At 47.9% G+C, this 27,343-nt stretch overlaps 1 protein-coding gene across 2 annotated transcripts in view; it reads right to left on the bottom strand.

The window, feature by feature from the left end:
• SFXN5 (sideroflexin 5) overlaps window positions 1-27,343 on the bottom strand; it is a 122,221-nt gene that overhangs the window by 40,328 nt on the left and 54,550 nt on the right. The window contains exons 7-10 of one of the 2 annotated variants that reach the window (XM_055312683.1): window positions 15,101-15,154; window positions 13,881-13,937; window positions 12,415-12,480; window positions 1,443-1,533 (exon numbers count right to left, since the gene is read on the bottom strand). In XM_055312683.1, the coding sequence (XP_055168658.1) occupies window positions 1,443-1,533; window positions 12,415-12,480; window positions 13,881-13,937; window positions 15,101-15,154 (268 nt within the window). The remainder of the gene's footprint in view (window positions 1-1,442; window positions 1,534-12,414; window positions 12,481-13,880; window positions 13,938-15,100; window positions 15,155-27,343) is intronic. The other variant, XM_055312684.1, reaches the window with a different exon arrangement.

Raw genomic sequence — 27,343 nt, 5'->3', positions numbered from 1 at the left:
AGAGAGAGAGAGAGAGAGAGAGAGAGAGAGACAGGCAGAGGGAGAAGAGGCTCCACGCAGTGAGCCTGACATGGGACTTGAACCCAGGTCTCCAGGACCAGGCCCTGGGCCGAAGGTGGCACTAAACCGCTGAGCCACCAGGGCTGCCCTAAAATGTTATTTATTTATTAGAGAGTGAGTGCATGAGCAGAGGGAGAGGGAGAAGCAGGCTTGCAGCTGAGCAGGGAGCTAGACATAGGCCTCAATCCTAGGACCCCAGGATTGAGCTGAAGGCAAAGACTTAACTGACTGAGCCACCTAGGTGCCCCAGTGTGGGATTCTTAAGAGTCAGTTTGGGCTTGATGGGATGGCCCAAGGCAGTTCCTGGAAGCTCAAAGGCTCTAAGACCAGCAAAGTCTTGGCTGAAGGCAGTGAAATCCCCTCTACACACGCATGCATCACAATTACCTGACTATGAATGGAGACTTCCAGAGCCTAAACGGTCCACAATACCCAAGGGCTCGGGAAATACCAGAGAGGAAGAGAGAACATGAGAGACTCCTAACTCTGGGAAACGAACAAGGAGTGGTGGAAAGGGAGTGGGTGGGGTGGTGGTGGGGGTGACTAGGTGACTGGCACTGAGGGGGGCACTTGATGGGATGAGCACTGGGTGTTATGCTATATGTTGGCAAATTGAAATCTAATAAAAAAAAAATACCCAAGGGCTCGGAACACTAGACTTGCAGGCACCTTCTTTTGCACCAGGAATCCCTGTGATTCCTGGCCAGGAGATACCTATATGCCCAACTCCAAATAATGTCTCCAAATGCATGAAATGGAACACACGGGATTATATTGGAATACATGATCAAAATATTTTTTTAATTGTGATACAGTAACAGGTGTGCTTTTTAACTAATGAATTAAAAAACAAGACCTACCAGCCGATTAAATAAATATCATAATTTTGAGTTAGAATTACACATAAACAGTATTTTTAAAATCCTTATAACAACTGTAATAGGACTTGAAATTATCTGTGGTTTCTGTGGGTGAAAGAGCCACAGCTCTTGCTTGATACTGTGGTTTGCTGCCTACATTCACAATGGAAGGTAATGTTCAACTTCAGTTAGAGGCTAGCGTAGTCATTTTCCCCAGCCAAGACCATAGGATCCATTGCACTCTATCTACTTGCCCCTTGGGGAGCTAGGGCCCTGGGTTAAGAATCCCTGTGCTAAAAGCAGAACCTCAGTCACAGAGCTCGTCAGCAGGGCCCCATCACCCTTACTTCAGTCTACACCTGTTTTGCCCTAGTTGTCAACACCAGGAGACCCCCGAAGTCAGAGGAGGTCTGGAAAGGCAGTCCAGCTCCCCTAGAGCCCTGCAGCCCCGCACACCCGGGTGGGACTCACACATGCTGTACACACGCGCACATGCACACCTCTGCAAAGTGCAAGTCTTACCTACGGCAGGGAACGGCACAAATCTCTGGACAAGAAGGCGGGTGGCCGGGGTGAACTTGTTGGCTTTCTGAACCAGGACATTAAGGCCCACCTTAGGAAGAGAGAAGAGAAAGTGCGTGGTGCTGCAGGGGCCTGGCAGGCTGGGGCAGGAATGGAGACTGAGGGGCACTGTCAGCCCCAGACCCCAAATCCTCAGCGCCACCTGCTTCGGCTGGGCTCCAGCGCCACTATGCAAAGCACCACTGCCCTGACATCCCAGTTAACCAGCCTGTGGGGAAGGATGAGGGGAAAGCCTCAGCTACACACATGCCCACGCGTGCACACACACACACACTGAGCACACACACACACAATCTCTCTGAGGAGGGAGAAAGGAAAGGTTGCTGTTAGAAGAACACATAAGTAGCAAGTAAATTAAATGTGAGAACCCTCATCCTGCCTCAGCCACTGAGCACTCCATTTTTCAGGCCCCACTATGGCCTTAGGCATGGACCTAACCACCAGGACTCAGGAGAAGGGCATTGGCATACCTGCCACAAGTGGCTGCTGAGCTAAGCAGAGCAGCCCGGAACAGGACAGGGGGTGCAGTGGACCTCCTGAGCTCACTGCCCTCTTCCCATAGACCCCAGCCCCCTCACGCAGCCTGGGATGCTGGGGCCCCCCTTGCTTTCACCTTTCCCTCCCCTGTCTCCCCACTCCATTCCGTCCCCTGTGCTGTCCTTTGTCCTGGAACACAGGTCCAACCAGATTGGCCACAACCAACTCCTCCCCACGCCCCGGGTGAAAAGGCACAATCTCCTTCACACAGCCTTCCCACTCCCTTAACACCCCACCTTCTCCTTCTGGGAATCCAGTTTATTGCTCACCAGATGCTATGGGGGCTTTCCTACTTGGGGACCTGAATGTCTGCCTTCTCTACCCAGCCCACATCTGTTCTGTAAGGCCCACCTCTGAGCTCTACCTCTGGTGACTTTACTAACAGTGGGAGTCACTGAACCTTTCCCTCCCTCAGTTTCCTTGTCTGTAAAAAGGAATGGTAACATCTACAGCATCCCAGGGCTGCTATAAGAATGTAAGTAAAGTGTTTAGCATGAGCTTGGAGCATAAATGAAGCGATGTAAGCATGTCACCTCTCCCAGGCAGGAAGCTGCTCCCTCACATGTCCCAGCACTTGGTTCACTGCTCATGATCCGATGCCCCTGCTGGAGTGGGATGTGGGACCCCGCCTTTTTCATGTTTGTATGACCAGCACTTAGGACAGTAAATGGCATGTAGTATTAGCTCAATAAACTGGTAACTGAGGAATAAACGCATGAACCAACAAACAAATGGATGGATGGAGATTAGCAAAGGCTAGAGGGGAGTTTCTTGGAGGAGGGAAAGGTGAGGTTAGAGCAGAAGAAAGAGAATTTTGGTGAGGAAAACAGCACAAGCACAGGCATAGAGAGAGAAAAGGCGAGATGCATGTGGCAGACCAGAAACGGTATAGAGAGGCCACTGCTCCCCCAGTCTGAGGCCAGAGCTAGCCCCTGCCCTGTAGATCTTTCCTGGGAGGAGGGGCAGCAGAGCCTACCACAGGGCTTCTGGCCTAAGGATGCCTGGGGCAACCTGCTCTCAGCTCTGGCACACCTGGTAGCTAGCAAGCCACCCTGTACCTGTAGCCCTGACCTCAACCTTCTAGGTCGCTGAAGAAGATGCAGAGCCCTGGGAAAGCTTCTGGGGCTGCAGGGTGACTGCAGCAGTCAAAGAAGAATGGTGCAGTGACCTGGGAAGTGCCACCCTGTCAGCCCCTGGGTATCCCAGGACCCCATGGAGCCAGAATGCTGCCAGGCAAGCCCAGTTTGGGCTCTTGGGTGTCTGGTCTATATTGGAAGCCTCAGGCTGATCCTCAGAGTCCAATTCTTGTTCTTTCTGCTTGCTCAAGGGAAGGCTGGGAGGCAGGGAGATGTGTGGCAGGTTGGGCACACTTCCCTGGTACGCCAGGGCAGGCCAGGGAGCTGCTAGCCAACACTAGGCCCTGCTGCCCTGCTTCTAGGCTGCCCTGCCACGCAGATGGAACTCCTCAAATTCAGGTCTCCACAGCTCTCAGCAGTGAGTGACTCTATTTCTGTGACCCCCTCCCCCAAATGCCAGGGAACATGTTACTATAGGGTACAGGGAGGGAAAGTACAGAAGGAGGCAGGAGGACACACCGGCAGGTGTTGGTGATGGAGAAGAGGAGGGGAGGTGCCACGCCATGAGCTGAGCATGTCACATTAAATGTCTAAATTAAATGCCTGCCATAAGACTCCTAGACTTCTGCTCCTTACAGATTCAAAGAAGTTCAGACAAGTTCAGAGAAGTTAAGTAACTTTACCTAAGGACACACAGCTATTATGAGGCATGTAACATTAGGATTTGAACCAAGGGGTCTGCTGATTCCAAAAGTTTGCTCTTAACTGTGCCATTTATTTCCAAGTGTCTTCCATCTCAATGAGGGATGCTTTAATGTCTAATGTGCCATTTAAAATTGTCAGAGTAGCAAAAGCTTCCCTGAAAAGACCAGCTTGAGGCTGTGACCCAGATGAGTGGAAGGCAGCTCCTGTGAGGGAAGATAGGGCCCTTGATCCAGCCCTGCCTGCACCAACCTCAGCTATAAGACAAAAGGTTCAACCCCCACCCCCACGCCCTACAGTCTTTTAGAAAGAGCAAGAGCCCTCAGGTGGCCAGCAGGCAGCTGGGACATTCCCCTGGCAGCCTCTTGGGGGCAAGCAGGGCTAGAGTGTGGTGGAAGGACAAGAAATAGTGGCCACTGGTTGCAGCAAATACTCAGACTTGTCCTCAAGCCTCCCTGACTGGCTGTTCTTCCCTCTGGCTAGGACTGGCACAGTCCAGAGTGAGTGTCCCAGCCTGTCTCCCCAACTCTGGGTGGGAGGCCACGGGAGTGGGGAGGAAAGAAGAGAGAAAACAAAGCCTGGGTTCCAGATCTCTTCTGGCCTGCCCTTCCCTGAAGCTCACTGAGGTCTTCCCAGCATGCTCATTCCTGACCATGGCCAGCATGCCTGAGCTGGGGAAGGGACTGGGGACCAGCAAAGTGGGGAGACTAGAGGCTGGTGAGGTCACCCTGCCCACCCACCGATGATGAGCCAGATAACAGGAAGGTGCAAATACGGGGGAGGCAAATGGCCACTTATCCCACTCCTCCCCCAGCCCCCAACTCAGGTCTTACTGTCCCAGCAGCTAGGATGGCATCAGCCTGGGAAGGAACCAGGGTGGGCTGCAGACCGGGGTTGGGAGCCCGTCTGTTCTGATTCCTCAGGGGCCCTTTGGCCTGGAACATTTGGTGGAGCCCATTAAAATTAAAAAGCCAAGTGGCTGGTGGCTCTGAATGCCAGCTCATTTTCCCTGGCATGGTGGGTCCTGTTTAAGGGAACCAGCTGGCATTAATGGCACACAACTCATCACGAACAGCAGCTAGCGATCAGAAAAATCTGAGCTAATAATCGGGTTCGGGCAAGATAATGAGATATGGAACAATTACTGCTGAGGGTCCCCCAGGGTCTGTTTTAACAGTCTCCAAATAAGCCACAAAATAGAATTTAACCAAACAGGGGCTCCATTTTGGCGGAGAGGAAAACAAACAGGGTATGGATTTTGCACATGATATTCCCCTTGTGGTCAGCAGATAGGAGTCCTGGGAGAAGCAAGAGCCCAGGACCCTTGGGATGTTGGCAATGGCCTAAGGAAGCTTCTCTGGTCACTTCTCTCCAAGCTGGGGCTCCCAAGCCAGTGAATTTGCCATGGGCATGTACAGGAGCAGAAGAGGGAAGACTAGCCTCCTGATCATCCCCAAGGCGGGGTAAGTGCTGACCAGCACCAAGAACCAGGGTGTGGTGGGGGCTTCGTGACACAAGATCTCCAGTGTCATGAGCTGTGCAGCTATGAGCTGTCTCCTAGCACCAAAGTCCTTCCCAGACCAACAGCAGCCTCCCTTCTGTGAAGCCAGCGAGGACGCATGAGATAGGGCTTGAGCAAGGCATGCAGGCTGGGCCCTCCACTTCAGCCCATATCTGCAAACCCCTGCAGGGTGCGTTTAGCTAAAGGGGCTTCAGCCACTCACCTTCACGCATCCCAAATGAAGGCCTTGCTCTTCCTCACCCACCCCCTGCCCGCTCTGACTCCTAGCAGCTCCTGATGCCCGAAATCCATGAGTCTCTCTGGACAGGAGCCTCTCCCTCCCCACATGCAGCTCAGCATGCAGGGCTACCTGTCCTGTCTTCCAGGTATTCTGAATATGACTACTTCTCTCTGCTCTGGCCACTTACCTTAATCACCCATCTCTTCTCCCTGGACAACTGCCCATTTCCTAACTTGGCTCCCTGCTTCTGCTCTTGCTCATTCCAGTCTGCTCTCTACACAGCAGCCAGAATGATCTTCTTAAAATGGGCATCAATTTGCTTTAGGCTTTCAGGGGCTTCTCACTGCAGATCCACAGGGCCCCGCTTGCAAGGCTCTAGCCACCTCGCCTTGGCCCACTCCTTCCATGAGCCAATTCTTTCTCTCCTTCTCTCCCTCCTGTCCTCCACCCTCCATCACCTTTCTCCCCAGAGCCTTCAAGCATTGCTCCCCCTTCGCCTCCTCACTTTTCAGCTTAAATGTCAGAGAGGCCTACTCTTCACTTGGGGCTCCCCTTTTACATTTTCTCACAGAACTCATATCTCTTTCTTCCCTGTCCCTATCACAGTCTCAAAGTATATATTTATTTACCTCCCTATAATGTTGGGAATCAAAGTAATACATATTTAATATATAAAAACTGAATAGCACAGAACTATTTTTACCTGTGGCCTCTTTACTCAATGTCCATCTCTCCCAGTAGGCCCTAAGCACTGGGTGCAGGGCCTGTGTCTCTCTTACTCCTCATTGAATTCCTGGTGTCTGGGAAAATGAGTAGGTGCTGAAAAAATATTCTAGAATAAGTCAAGTGAGTGGTTTCTGAGACAGGAGAAAAAGAGCCACAAAGGAGACCTTTCCTGTGCACTCACTGCTGTCCATCTTAACAAACACAGCTTTATGGTGCTAAACGCTACACACACAGGTCTAAGTCCATCTGAGCAGATGGTTATCACTCTGCCTTGAGGGGGTGGCCCCAAGGCCGTGAAGGTTTCTGAGAAAGGGGATGCCCGACTGAGCCCTGAAGCGTAAGTAGTAGGCAACCAGATAAGAAGGGAGGAGGCTCAGTAGAGCTTTGGAAGCATGAAATACCAGGTAGTCCATAGCCAGCTGTGAACTCTGCTGGCACCTACAGGGATCCGAGGAGCCCTGGAGAACAATGGAGAAGAAGACATGCCTGAAAGGAGAGAAGGCACGAGGTTCAGAAATTAGATATACTCTTGGGTGATGGATAATAATGTAAGCAGATGGTTAGGAGTTTGAGTGAGCCTTGGTGGGGCAAGGGATGAGGCAGTTCAAAGAATCTTTGAGGTGCCAAAAATGCCCAGCAGAGGGCGCCTGTGGTAGAATAATCTCTTGGTAACCAAGTTGACTCGGTGACCCTCTATGGAGGTCAATTGTCCTCCATAGGCAAAGGGCCAAGGTGGCTGGGACAGAGTCATACACAGGCTAAAATGCCAATCAGCTTCAGCTGTAGCCAAGTGGCTTTGTTTGCTAGCAACAGCTAGCAAATCCTGACCTCTGAACCATGCCCTGCAGGGACCTGCGGGCCACTTGCTAGAAAACCAGTTACATCAGACTCCTCACATGTAGGAGGGGACAACAACTTGTCCTCCCCAGAATAGAATAGATGTAGAACCGATATTCATGTCAGATTCACCACTGCCAATATCACCATCTGCGGGCTTCTGGAAAACTTCAGATTCTGCTACAGGGTCCATGCAATGGGCCCTCTAACCCAAAAGCCAATCATAGCAAAAGCAGTGAGACAATAGTCTGGTCTGGGATTCTCAGGCTAATGGCCCCTGTCTTCATTAGGTCCAGAGAAGGACAGCAGGTCTGTGATCCTGGATCACAGAGAACACCCTGAAGTACACCCCTGACAGAGAATACACGGAGGTATGTATATACCCTTGACCACAGAGAACTCCCTGAGGTACACACTGGATCACAGGGAACACTCAAGGTATACCCTCAACCACAGAGAACACTCTGAGGCATACCCTCAACCACAGAGAATATTCTGAGGTACACCTCAGATCACAGAGAACACCTTGAGGTACACCTTGGATCATGGATCACAGAAACACTCTGAGGTACACTCTTGACCTTAGAGAACACTCTGAGGTATACCCTGGATCACAGAGAATACCCTGAGATATATCTTGGATCACAGAGAACACTCTGAGGTACACCCTCAACTTCAGAGAACACTCTGAGGTACACCTTGATCATAGACAAAACTCTGAGGTACACCTTCAACCACAGAGAATACTCTGAGGTACACCTGTGTTACAAGAAACACTGAGGTACACCCTCAACCACAGAGGACACCCTGAGGTACCCCTGGATTACAGAGAACACTCTAAGGTATACCTTGGATCACAGAGAACACTCAAGGTATACCCTCAACCACAGAGAACACTCTGAAGTACACTTTGGATCACAGGGAACACCTTGACGTACACCCTGGATCACAAAGAATACCCTGAGGTACACCCTTAACCACGGAGAATACTCTAAGGTATACCTTGGGTCACAGGGTACACCGTGAGGTACACCCTCAACCACAGAGAACAGCCTGAGGTACCCTGGATCACAGAGAATATCCTGAGGTACATCTTCAACCACAGAGAACACTCTGAGGAACACCCTTGATCACAAAGAACACTCTGAGGTACACCCTCGACCACAGAACCAGCCAGACATGATCTGGCAGGAGGTGGGGCATGCTACAGACCAAGGACAAATATATGCTACTGACTCAACCTTGGCCAGAAAACACAGGTGCAGAAACCAAGTATGAAGTTGGATAGAGGGTCTAACCACATTACACCTAAAGAGCCTCTCAAAAATTTTCTTCCAGTCCCTGCTGTTCCCAGGGTATCTGAGGGCAGACCTATCTGCCAGGAGGCACAGTAACAGTTCCTCTAAACTGGAAGCCAACAACACTGCTTGGCTTTTCCCTCCTATTTACCACAATGGGAGCAGGAAGAAAAAAGGGTCTTTGTATTAGAATAGTGCATGATTCAGTCTGTGTTTGAATCCTAGTTTTGTCACTGGCTTCACCTCCATGTCTCATGTATAAAATCGAAAGGAGCACCTATGCAGTACCTGGCACATTGAAGGCACTCCAGAAATGTTAGCCATTATGGATATGGTGATTATTTCCTGTTTTAATACTGGGACATGGAGCTGCCAGTGAGCCGTAGGAACTGGAGGGGTAGGGGTTCAGCCCAGGGGCCCCTGGGACACCTCCTTGTACTCCAGTATCTTATAGACATTAGCTGACAATCACTGTGTCCTTACGCAAAAAGGACCCCTCAGGGCCCAGACCCTTTGGGAATGGAGATCAGCAATGTCCCAACAGGGAAAGGCCTCAGCCACCTAAGACCTGGCTGAAGGTGAGGGGTTTGAGGACCAGGCATGAAGTGTCTCTCATACTCTGGCTCCTCCAACCGGCTCCTGACCAGCATGTAAGACTTCAGCCTGAGCCTTCCTTTCCAGCCACAGGTCCATTCTCATCCAGGACCTGGAGTCCATGAGGGAGATCATCTGCTGGGCCTGCCACCCCACCATGACTTCTCCGACCCACTCTGCCTGCACCCCTTGCGACACCCCATCTCCCTGAGTCCAAAGCACTGTGTGTGCTTCATAAGTGGCTCTGCTACTCCCCAGTTCTCCATCACCTCATCCTCATCACTCATCCCATGATGGCCACACTCATTTCCCCACCACTTTGGAGTCCGTCATGTTCTTCTCTTGTATGCCTCTCAACGTGCTGTGCCCTCTACCTGGAACCCCCAATCCTGCCTTCAGCTCTCTCTGCTCTATTCTGGAAGAGTTGGCTCTGTGTGACTTAGGGGCCCCTTCCATAATTCCCACCACACCTGAGGGTCACCTCATCATAATTCTGGTTCTACCACAGAGTATCCTCAGCTTTTCCTCTCTGCATCTTGAAGGACATACCAATCTGTATAACCCCCAGCACAAACACCTCTGAAGGGCAGAAGTGAGCGTCTCACCCTTGTGTAGCCAGGGCCTGGGGAGGCTGACCAGAGATGTGCTCATCATGAACCCCCAAACTCAAATACAGTGAGGGCTGACAGAGGCTTCCTTTGTTAAAAGACAGCAAACTGTTAGATTTCAAAAATAACTTAAGACAAAATTTCTTTTTTATTCTCGAGCAAGAAGCCAGACATTGCCAAATCTATTTAGAGAGTTCACCAAAAGGCTGCTACCCCTGCACTGGTGGTCCCACCACCACGAGACTCCATTCAGGGGGCCATACAGACTGGGGGTCCTTGACGCTGGGGGTTGCTGGCCAAGGTCAGGGCTCTCTGGGTCTTCTGAGGGAGAGGAAAGGTCCAGGGAGGAGGCTGGACTCTTGGGGCCTGGCCTCACTCCAGCTTGTCCCCAGTCCCTGGGATTTGCCCTCAGCCTGTCAGCCCCCCCCCCCCCATCCGCACCGCCTGCTTGTAGGGACTCGTTTTAATTAATGCCAGAGCTGGGCCAACCACTGGGGCCGTGACACTTGTTTGCAGGTCATCTCCTCCTAACAGGTTCTCCCTGGGAGGGGATTTGTCACTAATTGAAGCAGAGATCAGTTAATGAGGCCGCGGGCCCAGGGTTCCAGAGAACAAGGGAAAGGAAAATAAACTAAAGCTTCTTTCTTTGGAGGTTTTGTGATTTACACACACAAAAGAAAAGCGAGCAAGCTGCAGATTTTCCAAGTCAGAAACTCCACTCCATCTGCCGAAGCTAGCCCCTCACTGTGTGAAGACGTCAGGCAGAGGGACGCCGCTACGGTTGAGACCATGGGTCTAGTCGGAGAGGGGCCTCCCGAGGCCAGCAATCAATCAGCAACCTAATTAACAAGCATTTATGGAGCAGAGCTTGTGCCCCCTCGGCGGGGGAGAAGACACAGGGCCTGTCCCTGGTTAACTTGTAATCTAGGGGAACAATGACAGGACAGGACATGGGGCGTAACAGTGTGTGGGAAGGACAGAAGTTTCTGGAACTTAGGGGTGGGGGCATAGTTTGGACTGGCATAGTCAGGAAAAGCCTCTTTGAGCACCCTGCACCTTGGCAGGGTGTTGGAAGGAGGGTGTCCCCAGCACAGGCACAGTCCCTGAGGCCCCCAGTCCTTGAAGTAAGACTATGCTTCTGAGAGCCTAGAGGGTCCCCCAGTCCCCAGTAACTGCAGCCACAATCTGGGTTGGCTCTGATCCTAGGAAGTGGTAGGGATGGAATAACCAAGGGCCCCTTGGGTGGGGCAGAGAGCGTGGAGCGCCATGCCTGTAGGAGGAGGAGGACGGCCCACCATGACAGTGGTCCTTTTTACTCCAGCCCTTTCCAGTCCAGGCCACTCAGTATAATCCCTGATGTGACTTCCTCCCTTAGCTTTGCCCTACCTCACCCTTAAATCTCAAAGAAGGAAAATGGGATTTTCAAGCTGCTAAACTAGACTCCTCTAGTTATGAAGAGCAAGGAGGAGAGCCCCTTCCCCTCTCTCACCAGAACCCTGATCTTTGCCAGTAGCCCCCAGAATCAGGGACTGCTGATTTGTGTGACCCTAAGTGAAGTCTCTGCTGGGCTGCAGACTACCAGGGTGGGGTTTGAGGCCTCCTGGCAAAAGCCATCTGAATAGATTTGGAAATGTCTGGCTTCTGGCTTGGGGTAAGATAAGGATTCACGGAGAAGCTTGATCTTGGGCACAAAGTGGGGATCACTCCCCAACGGGTCATTTGGAGAGGACACGGTCTACATGGGAGCAGAATCAATGAAGCCATCACAAAACAATCGCAGATCCCTACTTTCCCAGAACAGTGAAATAAATGATGGTGTATGGTACAGTGGGTTAGTACAGAGTTGTGAATAATTATTATATTTAATGACATGGGAAAGATGAGGAAAGTGGGATTATTATATGTGAATTCCTTCATTATATATGAATTTTTAATTTTGCATTTTCTAAGTGTATTTATTGTGTGGTAAAATAACAAAGTTGTGAAGTGACCTTTACCCCCTGGAGTCAGCTATAGGAGACTACCCAGCTAGGATCTAGACAGTACAGATGGAGATGCAAGGGTGGGCTCATGAGTGGGATGAGTGTAGTGAAGGTCCTGGGAACTTGAGCTTCCACTCTGGCTCTGGCCCAGGCCCTCACTGTGTCGCCTGCACTCAGCCCTCTCATCTGGGATGCAGCCTTATGCTCACGTAGTCAGTTTACAGACCTAGCCTACTTAATAGCTGCTTTATTCTCAAAGTCCTGTGGGATTCAAATAAACCTATTGCCCCTGTCTTGAGGAGCTTATAGGCCTCCAGGAGGAACTGGATATATGACCCCATCACCAAAGATGGGGATGAGATGAGAGTGTCCTGGGATCTCAGGCACAGAGCAAAGGGGAGCTAACATGTGGGCCAGCTTTACAACTGTTCCCAAGCCCCTTGCTTCCTGCATCAGCCACATTATTCAGAGTGAAGAGCAGCTCCTCTGCAGAGGGTTCTGATGAACATGGGCCCCTCTAGCGACAGACATCCTGCCCTCAGCTGGAGTATGTAGCCCTTTGCCGTTTGCATCACTCATGGGCACCACCTCACCTCCCCACCTGCTCTCTAAAATCTGCAACACTCTCTCTAATAAAGTTCATGCCTCTCTATTAAAGTGTCAGCAGAATCTACTCTCTTCTCTGCCTAGAAAGCCAGCCCTGGTGGCCCACCCACACAAACCTCTGTCTCCTACACCTTCACCTGGCCCTGACTTCAGACAGGTCTGGCCAGGGCTGCAGGACACAGAAGTGGGGACAGAGTTACTCACAGCGATGGAGACGGCACTGATGACAGCTCCCAGGTAGCCCTGGATGAACTTGGACGCCGGGGAAGGCTGGAAGGCAGAGAGAAATTTCCAGGCCCACTGGGTGCCCAAAGCTGCCATACCCTGCCTTGCAAGCAGCCCCAGCCAGCAAGAGATGTTCCTGCCCACCAATAGGTGAGAAGGAGGTCCCTCTGGAAGCCAAGGGGATCTGGGCCTCTATCAGCACAGCTCCCTTCATGGATATACAGGGCAGCGAAGGGGACGCCAAAGGGCCTGCTGCACTCTCGCCCCGTTCTAAAGAGCTCACTGGCAGACCCTGCTGGCTGGAGGTAGGCAACAGCAAGGGCCAAAATGGGTCATTTATGGTGGGGGTGAACAGATCCAATGTAGGAAAAATGAGCGCTGGAAGTGGGCTGCTGGCACCTGGAGGACCGCCCGGTGGAAATGGCGGTGCCATGACTGGCACACCTGGTGGCCTCTCCGATGCCTTGTCAACCCCCAGGCGCAGCAACCAGGCTGCCAATCCAGCAGATGACAGTTGCTCCACATTTCTACAGGAAAATGCAACCCAGTTGCAATGGACAACATTAAGAAAGGGCTACAGAACTTGCCTCTAACTAACTGCTCTGACGGTAATTTTGGAGGTGTTTGGGTTAAGGTAAATGGGAGCCATCCAGGTAGAGGTATACGTGTGTGGATCATATGCCCAAGATGCAGATTGAAGGTTTAGATGGGGGGGGGGAAGGCATCCTCAGAGTTTCAGGACCCAAAGTTCCTACCACCCAGGCCAGCCCCTAACTCTCTCCTGTCTCCCCCAAGGTTAGAGAATGCCCACACCTTCTCCTCCCCCAGGTGATAGCCTCCTAGGGAGATCCAGACTCCTCCTCCTCTCTCACTGGCTTTGGACAGAAGTACAGGACGGACAGCCTTGCCAGTGAAGCAGGGGCCTAGCTCCCCTCTAGACAAGGGAAGGGGGACAGGGCCTCCACTAAGAGCTTGTTCCAGAAGTGCAGGGGACTTTGGGGAGGAGGTGCCGGTACCCTCAGACCCCTCACCCATCGAGAGCAGCCCTTCAACTTTACAGCCAACAGTCTGGGGGCACCAAGGCAGCTTCCAGGCAAGCTTGGAGGAAGCTTTAGGGGAATTCAGTCCCCATGTGGCTGATGCCATCCTAATCCAAGATCTGGGGATAAGAGTTGCCCAAGGAGGATTTTGAAGCCAACAGAGCTCATCCCTCTCACCGCCTCCACTATATTCCCATTTTCTGGGTCCTCTTCACTTCATGTGAACAGCCCCTCCCTGGTGGGTCCCTTCCCGAAGGGTGGGCAGTTTTAAATCAGGTGCTTTGAGGAGGACAGTGCTTAACTCAGAGGAAACAGCCCCCGCTGCTTCGGCTCGCCATACCATAGGGAGAATGAGGGTCACCCCGGCCTGTTCCCTGCCACTGCACAGCAGGCTGTGGTGCTCACCTTGGTAGCATTGCGGTTTGCATAGTTGACACAAGCGTTATGGCTCTGGTTCAGCCACTGAAAGGCAATGGGGGAGAGGAGATGTCAGGGAAGGTGTGACATCGAGGCCAGAGAGACATGGGGTGCTGTCCACATGGTGGACAGGTGGTTCTGTCCACCCCACAAGTCAGCAGGACCAACTGTTCCAGCTTGCCTGACATTGTGCCAGTGGCAGCACTGGAGCCCTGGGAAACCCCTCCATTCTAGGCAAACCAGGACAGGGATCCTGCCCATACCGGCAGCTCATCCCGACCCAGAGATAGTCACCTCTCCTGGAATCATGCCCCATCCATTGTCCCAAACGGGCCTCACTTCTGTTAACACACATCATCCTTGTTATATTACTTATTGGAGAAAGTCAACATTCGCCCCTCTGAATGACTGCCAGCCCTGAACCTCTTTCAAAAACATCTCAGCCCAGTGTCTTGCGCTATTGTAGTGCCCAGATGTGGACGCTGTTAGAAGTTTTGTTAGGGAAAACTTTGATGTTTTTTCCTGAAGACAGGTTTTTCTTCTTACTTTACTTTTTGCACAGGCACACAAATACACCCCCCCCCCCCACACACACACAAGGCTTCAACTGTTTTTAGGGAGCCACGGCCCAGACTCTAAGAATGGACACCAGGGTCTGTGGTACCTTTCCATAAATACTTGCTACCTTAAGGTTGTTGATGGATTTACCTTCCCCATGGACTTGAATGAGGCCGAGGGCCTCAAGGTCAGAGGCCTTTGGACAATCAGCCAAGGAGCAGCAGGCAGCCACAAACAAGCCCTCATCCCCATATGCAAAAATTAGAGAGTCACAGGGACACCTGGGTGGCTCAGTGGTTGAGTGTCTGCCTTCAGCTCAGGTCATGATCCCAGGGTTCTGGGATTGGGTCCTGCATTGGGCTCCCCTCAGGGAGCCTGCTTCTCCTTCTGCCTATGTCTCTGCCTCTTTTTCTGTGTCTCTCGTGAATAAGTAAAATCTTAAAAAAACAAAATTAATCACATAAAATAGCCTAGGCATGGGCCGCTAGGACCTGCTCAGCAAAATCCAAAGTCCTGGGGTTCCCCAGTGGCTACTGGGTCAGGGAGGAGTGGGAAGTGGGTTGACTCTCCCCGAGGGGCCTCGACAGGGAGCTCTAACCAGCACTGTTGGGTCTTTCCTTCAGGAGCCCTCTGTTGCCAGGGACTGTTACCTGCCAGAAGACTGTGGATGCCAGTGTCTGGTTGGGCAAGAGAAGACCAACTACCTACAAGAGAAAGAGAGGAAAACCTGAATAAAGCAAAAGAAACATCCTACACTTTTGCAAAGAAGAATGACACAGCCATGAACAAAAGTAAACTGGATCTGTACAAACTGAGGTGGATGATGGGTATATAAACTGCTAACCACAGTGGGATGGTATGTGATGGAAGTGAACCAGGTTGCATAATAATTATATCACAGTACAATCCCATTTTTGTCAAGAAAAGAAATCACATCGTGTGTATAACCATATACACAGACATAGGCATATACGTAACTCCACGAAAAAAATCTATACCCCAGCATGTAGATGTCTCTGGAGGTCAGGCTACAGTACTTTCTCACATTCTTCTTGAATATTCCTGTATTCTTTTAAATATTGGACATGTATTACTTCCATAACTAGGGGAGGGGGAACGATAAAAACAAACAAGTAAACAAAAGGAACATCTTTACTTCCACTTAGCTAACCCAGCTCTTTCATACTCTTGCCATCCCATAGGATTTTTGTGAGTATTAAAATATAATGCTGGGGGTGCGTGGCTGGCTCCATCGGTGAAGCGTCTGCCTTCAACTCAGGTTATGATCTCGGGGTCCTGGAATCAAGTCCGGTGTTGGGCTCTCTGCTCAGCAGGGAGCCTGGCTCTCTCTTTCCCTCTGCCCATCCCCCCACTCATGTTCTCTCTCTCTTTTGCTCTCTCTCTCTTTTGTTTATTTATAAATAAAACTTTTTTAAAAAAGTAAAATAAAATATGATAAAAATCATTTCCAGGGCCTTATATACTTTATAAATTCAAGCAGGGGGAATTTATATCTGTTATCTCTGAGCCCCCACGAAGAAAACCTACACCACATACAAGCTTAAGCTATCGATTGAAACACAGATGTCTAATAAATACTTGCTAAGGGAGCAAATGGACCAATGGATGAACAAGCACACACATGGCTGAATACTGGTGCTGAGGTATGGATTCATTATTCCCAAAGCCCAAATGTCACTTAAGAGGTAGACTTGCTGACTTTGTTTTTTCGGTTTAGGTCAAGATTAATTGTCTCATCTGGACAACTGGCCAAACTTTGGACTTCAGGAATCCATGTGTCTCTCTCAAGTTTACCTTTTGAGTGCTTGTGTGCAAAATAATATCTACCAAGTACCATGCATATGGGAAAAATGTGCACAACCATCCACATATTGACTTATTTATTATTCCTGTAGATAAAATGGCTCTTTGGCAAGAATTTCTGTAAGGAACAAGTATAAACATTCAATACTACACAGTAAATCAAATTCTAGACATCCTCAGCAGCATTTGTAAATCATGTTTTAAACATTAAAATGTTTTAAGACAGCAAACACACACATTTATATTTATTGGCCCATATCAGTTTGAATAAAATTATATAATGTAAAGCCATTCCATAGCTCCAATGAGGAATTATCTTACGACATTTTTCTCCCCAAAATGAGATCTCAGTTCAATTTTTCTCTGCAGCAACAGCCTAGAGTCCTGGAATGAGACTCAGGAGAGCCTGGAGCTCAGCCTCAGCCCATTCCTGTGTGATCTCTAGCCGACGGTGTCTCCAGCAGAAGACGGTCCCCTTTAGGGCTCTAGCTTTCTTACCTTGGTTTAAAATCCCATTCTCAGGGTTCAAATAGGAAGTATGAAGTCATTTGAGATAGCCTCAGTGCCTGTAAAGGGAATCCCTCCTCACCCAGCCTGGCCAAGAAATATCCCTGGGGACCCAGGACCTGCCCCTCGTCAGCCAGGAGTGAGACCACAGAGAGGAAGCTGAGCCTAAGAAGAGAGGTCTGAAGTTGGGAGTCGACAATGTGATCCCAGAAAGTGTGTGTGTGTGCATGCATGTGTGAATTCATGTACACATATGCATGTCTGACAGCTTCTCAAAGCCTAAAGAGATAAAAGCTATTCTTCACTGTTGGGAACTGAACTCAGGAATTCATTCTCCTAATCTGTTGGTTTATAGAGCCTGGGTGTATTATGGACAACATTGTCTTCTCCTCCTCAACCTCCCTTAGACCTCCTAACTGAGCTTGGGCTGTCAGAAGCATCATAAGATACAGCCCCTTGGGACTCACTGTATTTACCAGATAAACCATTGTCCAGGACACTCATTGCTCTTTATATCGCAGAGTCCCCTTTATGAATCCTCCTGGGGGAAATTTTTCTGGTCTTGGGGTCAGGAATTCATACTTCTGAGCACCTGGTTTGCATCTGTCTTGCAAACATTGAGCATTTAACTGGGTCTCTTTTCACTGACTGTTGAGAAGCTCAGGCCAGATCTCCACAGCTCATATCTGTCAAGTATACAGACCCTCACTGCATGTATTTTGTGCCCAAACTTCACTCCTAGCTTCTTCCCTTTCCTAAACTTCTCTCTCATTTTTTGTCTTTATTTGTATTTTCTGGTGGCTGGCATTTTTTTAATGTGACATTAAGTCTTTTCCAGAATAAACCATAGCACTAAACTAAACTGAAACAGTACCTAGGCTATGTAATACACACACATACACACACACACACACGTACATAAACGCAGTTTGTAACCTGTGAGCTTTTTTCCTTGTTGGCCAAACCCGACCAACCTCCTGCTCTAACATGGGCCTGATATCCATGCTGAGCACCTCTGACTCCTTCTATATTCTTTTTTAAAAAATTTATTCATGAAAGACACAGAGAGAGGCAAGAGACACAGGCAGAGGAAGAAGCAGGCTCTCTGTGGGGAGCCTGATATGGGACTCAATCCCTGGACCTGGGATCATGACCTGAGGCAAAGATAGACGCTCAATCACTGAGCCACCCGGGTGCCCCTCCTTATACGTTCTTATTTGATTGATTGATTGATTGATTGATTGATTTTGCTAAGCATTTCCCCTATATCACTTACCATGATCCTGATCAGAACTCTGGGGCTCACACAAAATAGAGATTACTTTCTATATTTTACAAATGGGAAACCTGAAGCTTACAGAAATTCAGTGATTTGCTCAAGGCTTTGCAGCTAGAGAAAGTCAGAAAGCTCTCCTGAGTCCTGGCTTAAGGGCTCCAGCTCTATGATTTTGGGGTTCCTTTTCCAGCTTATTCACCTGAGCACAAAGGAAGAGTCACACTCTATGCCCCTTTTCAAACATCTTCCATGCACCAAGTTCCATGGTGCTCCCAATGGACAATACAGGAAGAGAGGACCATACAGCGCCTAACCACAATAAACATGAAGACCAAACAGGAAAATGTATGAGAATATCCTTTCTCACATTTGAACACAAAAATGACCAGGTGATTTAATCAGGTACTTGGGTATGTCAAGTTGATAAATGCAAATATCCAAACCCGGAGCTCAGGAAGGACAGGTCAGAGTGCTTGGGCTATGTGCCAAAGGAGGTGGTAGGCTGGAGCTGGGATGTGCACACATGCTTATGTACATGCGTGCATGTGTATGTGTGCATGTGGGGGCGGGGCAAGAGAGCACACTCACAGGAGCAGGGACAGCCAAGAGATTTGGCCTTATTAAAGGAGGAGGTTTGAAAAATCAGACCCGGGTGAGGTTAGGGGCAGTGGAAAGCCATGCTGCATTGTGCCCCCAAATGGGGCCCAAGGGAAGCATCTGAGGCTGAGGCAAGGGGAACAGGGATCCCACTTTCCAGGTCCTACAGTCAAGCTGCTGGCTGGGGCCAGGAGCACATGGGTGCCAGCCCCATTCCCTATTAGGCAACACACAGCACCATCTGCACAGTCCCAGGAGCAAGAGCAGATATTTTATAACTTCCTTTTTTCTTTTTAAGTCTAAATTAAAAATAAATGTTCCTTCAGTTCTCAGATGTATATCTCTGGTGCAACCTGCCCACATTCCCCCACGCTGCCCTTTCCAGAACATGGCAGGGGAAAGGAGGAAAGAGATGGATAGAGAGAGGGAGCCAGTCCACCCGGCTTCAATGCCAGTGGATTGCACCTCTTCCAAGAGGGAAACGCTTCAGGCGTGGCCGCGCAGACGGGTGGAGAGAGCCCAGAAAGTGGCTGGTACCAGGGAGAGTGGAAGGAGAGCCAACAGCCAGAATTTCCAGCCCAGCCTCCCCGCTATCTTGCTGCAGGACCTTGGCCAAATCGCACATCCTATCTTTGCTCCCATTTATAGTTTGTAATACAGCTAGGGTCCCCTCCTCGGCTCCCGCCCCATGGCAGCTGTCCTCTTCACACATCTGTCCACTTTTGCTGCTCTGCTTCCCCTCAAGTGGCCATCCATAGGCCCTGGGGATTAACACACAGGCTCTGGTCACAGAAAGAGCCAGACTTAAATCCTAGTTCTAGTATCTACCAGCCATGTGACTGCACACAAGTTACTTGAGCTCTTCATACCCCCATTTTTTTCCATCTGTTAAATGGGGCCACCCTGGTAGTTTTCTGGATGGCCATGGGGGGAGGCAAGGCATAGAAAGAATTTTGCCCAATGTCTGGCGTGCAGCAAGAAATCATTAGGTGCAAGGTGTCAGTATGGCTCCTCTCCTCCTATCTCATTCATTTCTAGTTTTTGCTGGTCTCTCATTTCTCTGAACTCCACAATCTGCATTACATAATCAAGCATCACCTTGCCCCCATCTTGTCTTTGAACACAAGCCTCATCCCTCAAAGGATAGTGAGCTCCTGAAAGGTAGAATTGGGGCTTTTCTCTCTGAGGTCCTCCAAAGCACTCAGCACAAAGCTAGGCCCACACTGTGCTGTATGTACTAGAAGAATACTGCTAATTCATTATTAAGAACATTAAATCTTGGGGGCGCCTGGATGGCTCAGTAGGTTAAGCCTCCAACTCTTGATTTCAGCTCAGGTCATGATCTCAGGGTTGTGGGATCAAGCCCCACATCGGGCTCCATGCTCAGTGTGGTGTCTGCTTGTCCCTCTCTCTCTGCTCTTCCTCCTCCCACCTCTAAAATAAATAAATAAAATCTTAAAAAAAAAAGGAACATTAATTCTTGGTCCGGGAAAAGATCTATGATGGACTGTGACCACCACCACTCATTTCTTCTTTACTCCTTTTATTAAAGTCCCATTTACAGAGGGGTGTTGACCTTTAGGGAGGGGGGCAGATTGGGTTTTTGGTCCTGATTCTTCACTCCTCCCTGCATGCATACCCTTGCTATGGGAAGAACTCTTTCTGTTGCTTGGCTATATATCTTGCTGTGGCCAAGCGCATGTGGGAGGAAGTGGCAGTGGGCCAGCCCGAAGCCCAGGCCTCAGAGGGCATATGTGTTTCTGCTGGCTGTCTTGTGTTTCTAATATTGCCATGAGGAGACAGGCCCTGACTAGTGTCCTGGTCAAAGGAGGTTGAGAGGCACGGGCAGCAAAGGACAACCTGTGCCAGCAGACTCCCAGTTGACCCCAGGCCTGCAATAAGAAGCAGGCCTCCGTCAAGCATGATCTAGACCAGCTACACCCAAGTAATAACAGACTCCCTAACAATAAATGCTTATGGTTACCACTGAAATTTTGTGGATGTTTGTTACACAGCACTGTAGTAGCAATAGCTGTTTAATACAGACAGGGATTGCCATGTCTGAATATGCTGTGCTTTCTGGTCCCAAATTCTGTACAATTACTAATGCACTGGAATTATGTCTTCACTAGTGATGTTGGTTCCTGAACAGCCTAGCTTATCATTCCACCTGGTGACCAACAGCCCAACTCTGGGGCTGCCCCAGTCAGGGAAGAAGGGCCCTTTGTGCCTGAGTCTTGTTCAAGACAGAATCCAGAATGGGGCCAACGGCACCCATATGGCAGTTGGCACACAAGAAAAATCACATCTTTACTTCAGGACTCCTTCTTCACAGTATTCTAACCTCTGCAGAGAGGTAAGGTCTCCATCTGGGAGACAGGCATCACCAAATATCCCGAGCTCTTGGCCAGAGGTGGGATGTGAGCAGCTGGAGATGAAGACAAGGGAGCAAGGCTGCTGGTCACAATTCTATGTCCTGTGATACTGGGGCTCAGAAAGAGAGAACTGAGCAGCTCCCACTTCCTTGGCTGCCGCCCATGCAAAACTGACTCGGGTGATAGGAGAAAAGATGTTTTAAAAGCACAGAAAATCCAGAGAGGAAGCAGTTTGTGTCAAAACAATGGGGTGGTGAAACTCAAGTCAGGGAATGAGTATAGGGTCCAGCAACTGTCCCTGTCACCTCATATCTACATGGCTAATCCCTCCTCATCCTCCAGGTTTCAGCTTAGTTGTCACTTCCTCCAGGAAGCCCTCCCTGGCCCTCCAGATGAGTTAAGTCCCCTAGTACCTTGCCTGCCTTCTTTGCAGTATTCATCTCAGTAGTAGGAATCTGTTTAAAATCTTTCTCGAGTTTCCAGAGACTTCAGAGGGGTGAGAACATCAATGTTCAGTTATCACACACCTGGGAGTCCTCGCTGGTAAAGTGACAGTCCTCTGGCATCATACCCATTTCCTCCATATTGACTCACTCAATTCTAAAATATTCCTCTTCGTTTTTAAAGACCTGCCAAGGGCCCCAGTACTCAATAGTTTGCCTGTTTTTTCCTTCTACTTTGTCTCCATCTTCTGATTTATGTGGCTAACGATCTGAAAAGTAACACTGCAGTGCGCGAGGGGTGCTATTTAAAGGATTCCAACCAGTTAAAGAGGAATAGAATATCTTTTGTCAAATGAATGTTTGTCCCCGACAGGTCAATTCTAACTTAACTGAGCAACACCTCTTTTATGGTACAAACCAGGCCAAACCGACTAGTGTCGGGTTACAATGGAGGTAGGCCAGGAAGAAAATTGTGATTGGTATTTAAATGTGTGAAAAAGCAGAGTCTGGGACAAGGAAGGTTGGGAGACACCAGGAAGGTTCTGGGACACAGCCAAATCCTCATGCAAAGTGAATCATCTGTGGTCTACCCTTCCTTCCTCTGGAGATGAAGTGACCCACACCAGCACCTTTGGAGATTTCTAAGTCCACAAACACATCTGCCATGTTAAAACCACATGGTTCAGAGTATGGAATCCAAGCTCTGAATGTCCCAAGACGGGATCTGGTTTGGATGTAATGTAAGGCCGCTGGACTCACTGACTGGATGCTCCTGGTCTGCCTTCCTCAGTCTCCCACCTGGATATGGGGGATGGGGGCCTTGGATTCTGAGCGTTCAAAAATGACAGGGGGAGGGGAGAGGAGGACAGCAGTGTCCCAGGGGGCTCAGAGTGGGGAGGCACAGATAGCATCTGGGAGAAGCTCAGGCCCACAAGAGAAGCCCAGTTCCTGGCATCTGAGACATTATAGTAGCCCAGGGTGCAGGATGGCCAGGTGGTAGCTAGCAGGTAGCCAGATGCAAAGAGGATAGGACAGGGACAGCAACACAGGCCCTGCCTCTCACCAGCCACACGTGCATGAAAGGGACTGTGCTGCACATCCCCTAGGGCAAACCTGGGAACAGAACTGCCAGTTACAGGCAATCATGGTTGGTGGGGCTTTTTGGGGAAGGCCCTGAAGAAGAGGTGCCATGAACTGCACTAGCCTCGGAAACAGCCTTGATGCACTGGCTTAGCCACCATGCTTATGTATAAATTGGGATCTCTTTGCCACACACCGAAGGGGGAAAAGTTCCCATCTTTAAATGTTAAGCTTAAAATAAGACACTACATGGGTGCCAGTGGATCTGTGAAATCTGCTGACTAAACTGGCACCAGCCTCTGGGAGAAAACCAGCTCGTTTCTCCTGAGCTCTGGAGAGTGAGCAGGGTGGGGGCGGGGTTACTCTCAGGCAAGGCGGGGAACAACACGGATGGGGGGGGGTGTCAAACCCGGGATGCTCACCTAGGCAGGAAGCATGGAGGTTGTTTCCAGAAGCATCTCAGTTGAGGCATCTGCCAGCCTTAATCACCCCTTTCTTTCATCACTCAGGGACCCAGTTCCTAGCACATTTGCCAGCACCCCATTTCTATTTTGGTAAGCACTTTAGTGGCTTCTGCATGTATATGTTTCTTACGTACTGTATCACATCAGGGGCTTCCCTAAGGTGTGGACTGGAACCTTCACTCTCCTTCAGACCAGGCATTTGTTGAGGTGTTTGGTGCTACCAGGTGACAGTGGGGGCCATAGGGGAGTGGCCAGGCTCTGGTAGAAGGACTGGAACAGTGCTCCTTCTACGCAAAGCAAGGCAGTGGCCCAGGAAGGAATGGGACAATGAGCCCTCTGATTGCTTATCTGCATTAAAGTACCAAGAGAGAAGGCTACAGGTTCTCTTTGCCTAATGACTCCTCTCAGGATCTGGCCTCTGGACCAGCTATTCTGAATCCTGGAATATGAATATTTGGGACCAGGAAGTGGGGCTAGGTGAGCATTGTCATTTTGGCTCTGGCTGCCACCAAGGCCTGCTGAGAGATGTCCCAACTTATGCTGCCCATGCACCTCCCTCAAGTGTTCATCCACAATCTCAGGGCCAGGGCATCCTATTTTCATAATCTACACATTTATTCAGAGGGATGTTTGTTCCAGGCTGGGAGAGAATTGGTCTTCAGGGGACATTTGCAGTATCTGCTTTAGCAATAAACACCTGGACAACACAAGAGTAGACAGCCTCCAAGTTCCCAACAGGGCTGTAGTGACCCTGAAATAACTGACTTGTCTTGAGTAGGAAGAAGAGAGTAGAAATGATGAAGTGTCATCAATAACACCTTGTGAACCAGAGACAGTGCTGGTATCCCTTGGGTTAGCTAATTTATCCCAGTTAATGGCAGCTATTAATTGTAGAAGGGTCCAATTGGCCTCGTGTGGGGAAACGAACCCCAAATTCAACTTTTCTGGTTTGGTAAAGAGATGATATTGCTAAGTGATGTATCTTTCTTTTTCAAGTGTTGATAGAATATTTATTAAAATTATTATGGCATATTCTTGTTTGACTACATATTAACCATTCGTTTCTTAGTAACAGAATCCCCATAATTGGGGGATTCTACATGAAATGTAAACAGAACTGTGTTGTGAGACTTTGAAGAAGTCTCCTTAAAGGGAACTGACTCAGGGACACTTGGATGGCTCAGCGATTTGGTGCCTGCCTTTGGCTCAGGGCATGATCCTGGAGACCTGGGATTGAGTCCCACATCAGGCTTCTTGCACAGAGCCTGCTTCTCCCTCTGCCTATGTCTCTGCCTCTCTCTATATATCTCTCATGAATAAATAAAAAAAATCTTAAAAAAAAAAAAGGGAACTGATGCAGTTGGGAAGTATATCCTTTTACTCCTCTCATCTTTCTCCTCCCTGTAATGTAGATGTGATGGCTGGAAATCTGACAATTACATCGGGTTATGAGGTGATTTTGATGACAGAAACCAGCACTGAAAATGTTGTAGAAAAATGGAAGTCTGGCTTCCTGGTAGCATTATAGGGATCTGCCTACCTGCAAACTTCTTTGATGTGAGAGAGTAATAAACTATTTTCTGTAAGGGACTTTTATTTTGAACTGTTTAACATGCAGATGGTCCTAATCCTAAGTGGTCTAATCGTATAGTATGCTACAAAGACAACCACAATACATCTTAAATGGCAGAACTGTAGAGGTCATTCTCTCTGAAAATACAACAAAGTGGAAAATAATGACAAAAGAATACATTTTTAAAAGGCCAATCACTTGTGTTTTAAAATATGTTCTTCTGGGGGCACATGGATGGATGGCTCAGTCAGTTAAGCGTCTGACTCTTGATTTTGGCTCAGGTCATGATCTCAGGGTCATGAGATCAAGCCCCATGTCAGGTTCTGTGTTCAGCATGGAGTCTGATTGAGATTCTCTTTCTCTCCTTCTTCCCCTTCCCTGACCCACTCTCTTTAAATAAATAAATATTTAAATAAAATATTTAAATAAATAAATAAAATCTTTAAAAAACTAAAACAAAATAAAATGTGTTCTTCTGACTAATTGATTAAAGATGATTCAAAACTAATTCCAAACTCATTTATAAAATAAAAATATAGATCACTATATATGATTACATATTAGATACAGCCAGGCATTAGATATACTCAGAAGCAAATTCACAGCCCTAAGCCCTTTTATTACAAAGAAAGAATAAATGAAGTATTCAAGGTAAAAAGTAAAAAACAACAAACAAACAAAAACACCATAAACACACCAAAGAGGAAAAAAAGGTATTATAAAACAAAAGCAGAAATGAATAAATTAGAAAATAAAAACAGAAGAATTGATAAATACATCCAAGAGCTTAATCCCTGATACAACCCTCATAAATCTGCTTATTTTAACAAAGGGTTGGAGGTGAAAAAGGGGGATGGGACTCAAAATCAATCCAAGGAAAGATAATTTTATATTTATATATATATATATATATATATATATATATATATATACACACACACATATATATGAGATTATATTATTAACTATATTATATATAAGATTATTTATATATATAAAAGATTTTATTTATTTATTTATTTTAGAGAGAAAGAGAGAGAGCATGAGGAAGGAGGAGCAGAGGGAGAGGGAGAGAGAGAATCTGAAGCAGACTCCAAGCTGAGCTTGGAGCCCGATGCAGGGCTTGAACCCAGGATCCTGAAATCATGACCCGACCTGAAATCAAGAGTCAAACACTCAACTGACTGAGCCACCCAAGAGTCCCAAGAAGACCATTATATTTAAAAACATCAATATTTAAAACTTTCCACAACAAAGACACCAAAGAGTGAAGGGGAAATAGCTTGGAGAAGAGATTTGCAATGTATGTAATTTAAAGAATTAGTATCCAAATATAAAAAGAATGCTTACAAATCAATTAGGAAAATACAGCCAATGGAAACATAGACAAGATGTGAACAAGTAATTCACAGAAAAGGAAATATAAATGGTAAATGAATAGATGAAAAGAAGCACAATCTTCTTGGTATTCAGGAAAATAAAAATTAAAACCATAGTAAGATGCGACCCTTCTTCCATCAGGTTAGTGTACAAGAAAGTACCATTGGTATACTAAGATGTAGTGAAATATAGCCTTCCTGAAAGGAAATTTGGCAATAGCTCTCAAAAATGTAAATGGGCATAGCCATTCACACAGCAAATTCACTTTCTAAAATGGGCTTCTGAGAAGTCTTCATAGTTGTACAAAAAGAACTTCACAAGGATTTTTCACAGCACTGTTATTTCTAATACCAAATCATCAGAAACAATCGAAATCCATGGCTAGTGGGGAGAATACTACTCAGCAGGAAGAAACAAATGAATGAAGCACATCTTTATGTAGGCACACTGCTAAGTGTAATAAGCTAATTGTATATAAATAAATATACTGTTATATTTTTAATGGAAAAATTACAAAACAGAAAAGAATGTTTAAATGGTTCACATGTATGCAAATGCCTAGAAAAAAACTGAAATTTCACACCAAAGTTCTAACAGAGGTTACTTCTGGGAGCAGATTTGGGGTTGAGCCTTGTCAGGGGAATTTCTACTTTTTTTTTTGTATTGTTTCAATTCTGAGCTGAGAGAACATATTTATGTATTACTTGTATAACTTTTAAAATATTCTTTAAAAAAGTCTTGGTGGTATTTTTGAATTCCAAAGAACATATTCATGTATTACTTGTATAATTTTATAAAATATACAGAGAAGTTTTTTTTAATCCTGAGGATATTTCTGAACTCCAAAAGACAAAGAGAAAAAAAAATACCAAAGGATCCCAAAAGGAGTGGTGGAGGTTTACCTACAAAGGAAAAGGGAATCAAGCCAACCATTGTTCATGTATGAGAGAGAAAAAAAGACATTTCCAGATATGCAAGGACTCAAAAAGTATATTGCCCACACACTCTGAATATTATTCAAAGAAGTGCACCAGCCAAACATAGAACACACACACACACACACACACACACACACACACACACACAGCCTAAATAATTTTGAAGTTTCATACAGGTGTTCATTAAGCAAGGATTCAAAAACCTGATGAGATTTCGGATTATTTCTACAATCTTGGCAGGTGTGTATGGGTAAAATGGTAGAGAGAAGAGTAAATGGTATGTTAAAATTATCTTCCTGGGGCACCTGGGTGGCTCAGTCTGTTAAGTGTCCGGCTCAGGTCATGATCTCATGAGTTATGGGATTAGATTCCAAGTTGTGCTCTACACTGAGGGAGTCTGCTTGAAGATTCTCTCCCTCTGCTCCTCCCCCGATTC

This window comes from Nyctereutes procyonoides, unplaced genomic scaffold, assembly GCF_905146905.1.
Source record: "Nyctereutes procyonoides isolate TBG_1078 unplaced genomic scaffold, NYPRO_anot_genome, whole genome shotgun sequence".
In the NCBI taxonomy this organism is placed as follows: domain Eukaryota; kingdom Metazoa; phylum Chordata; class Mammalia; order Carnivora; family Canidae; genus Nyctereutes; species Nyctereutes procyonoides.
Note: the sequence above shows the minus strand (reverse complement) of the source record. Positions and strands in the feature narration are given on the sequence as shown.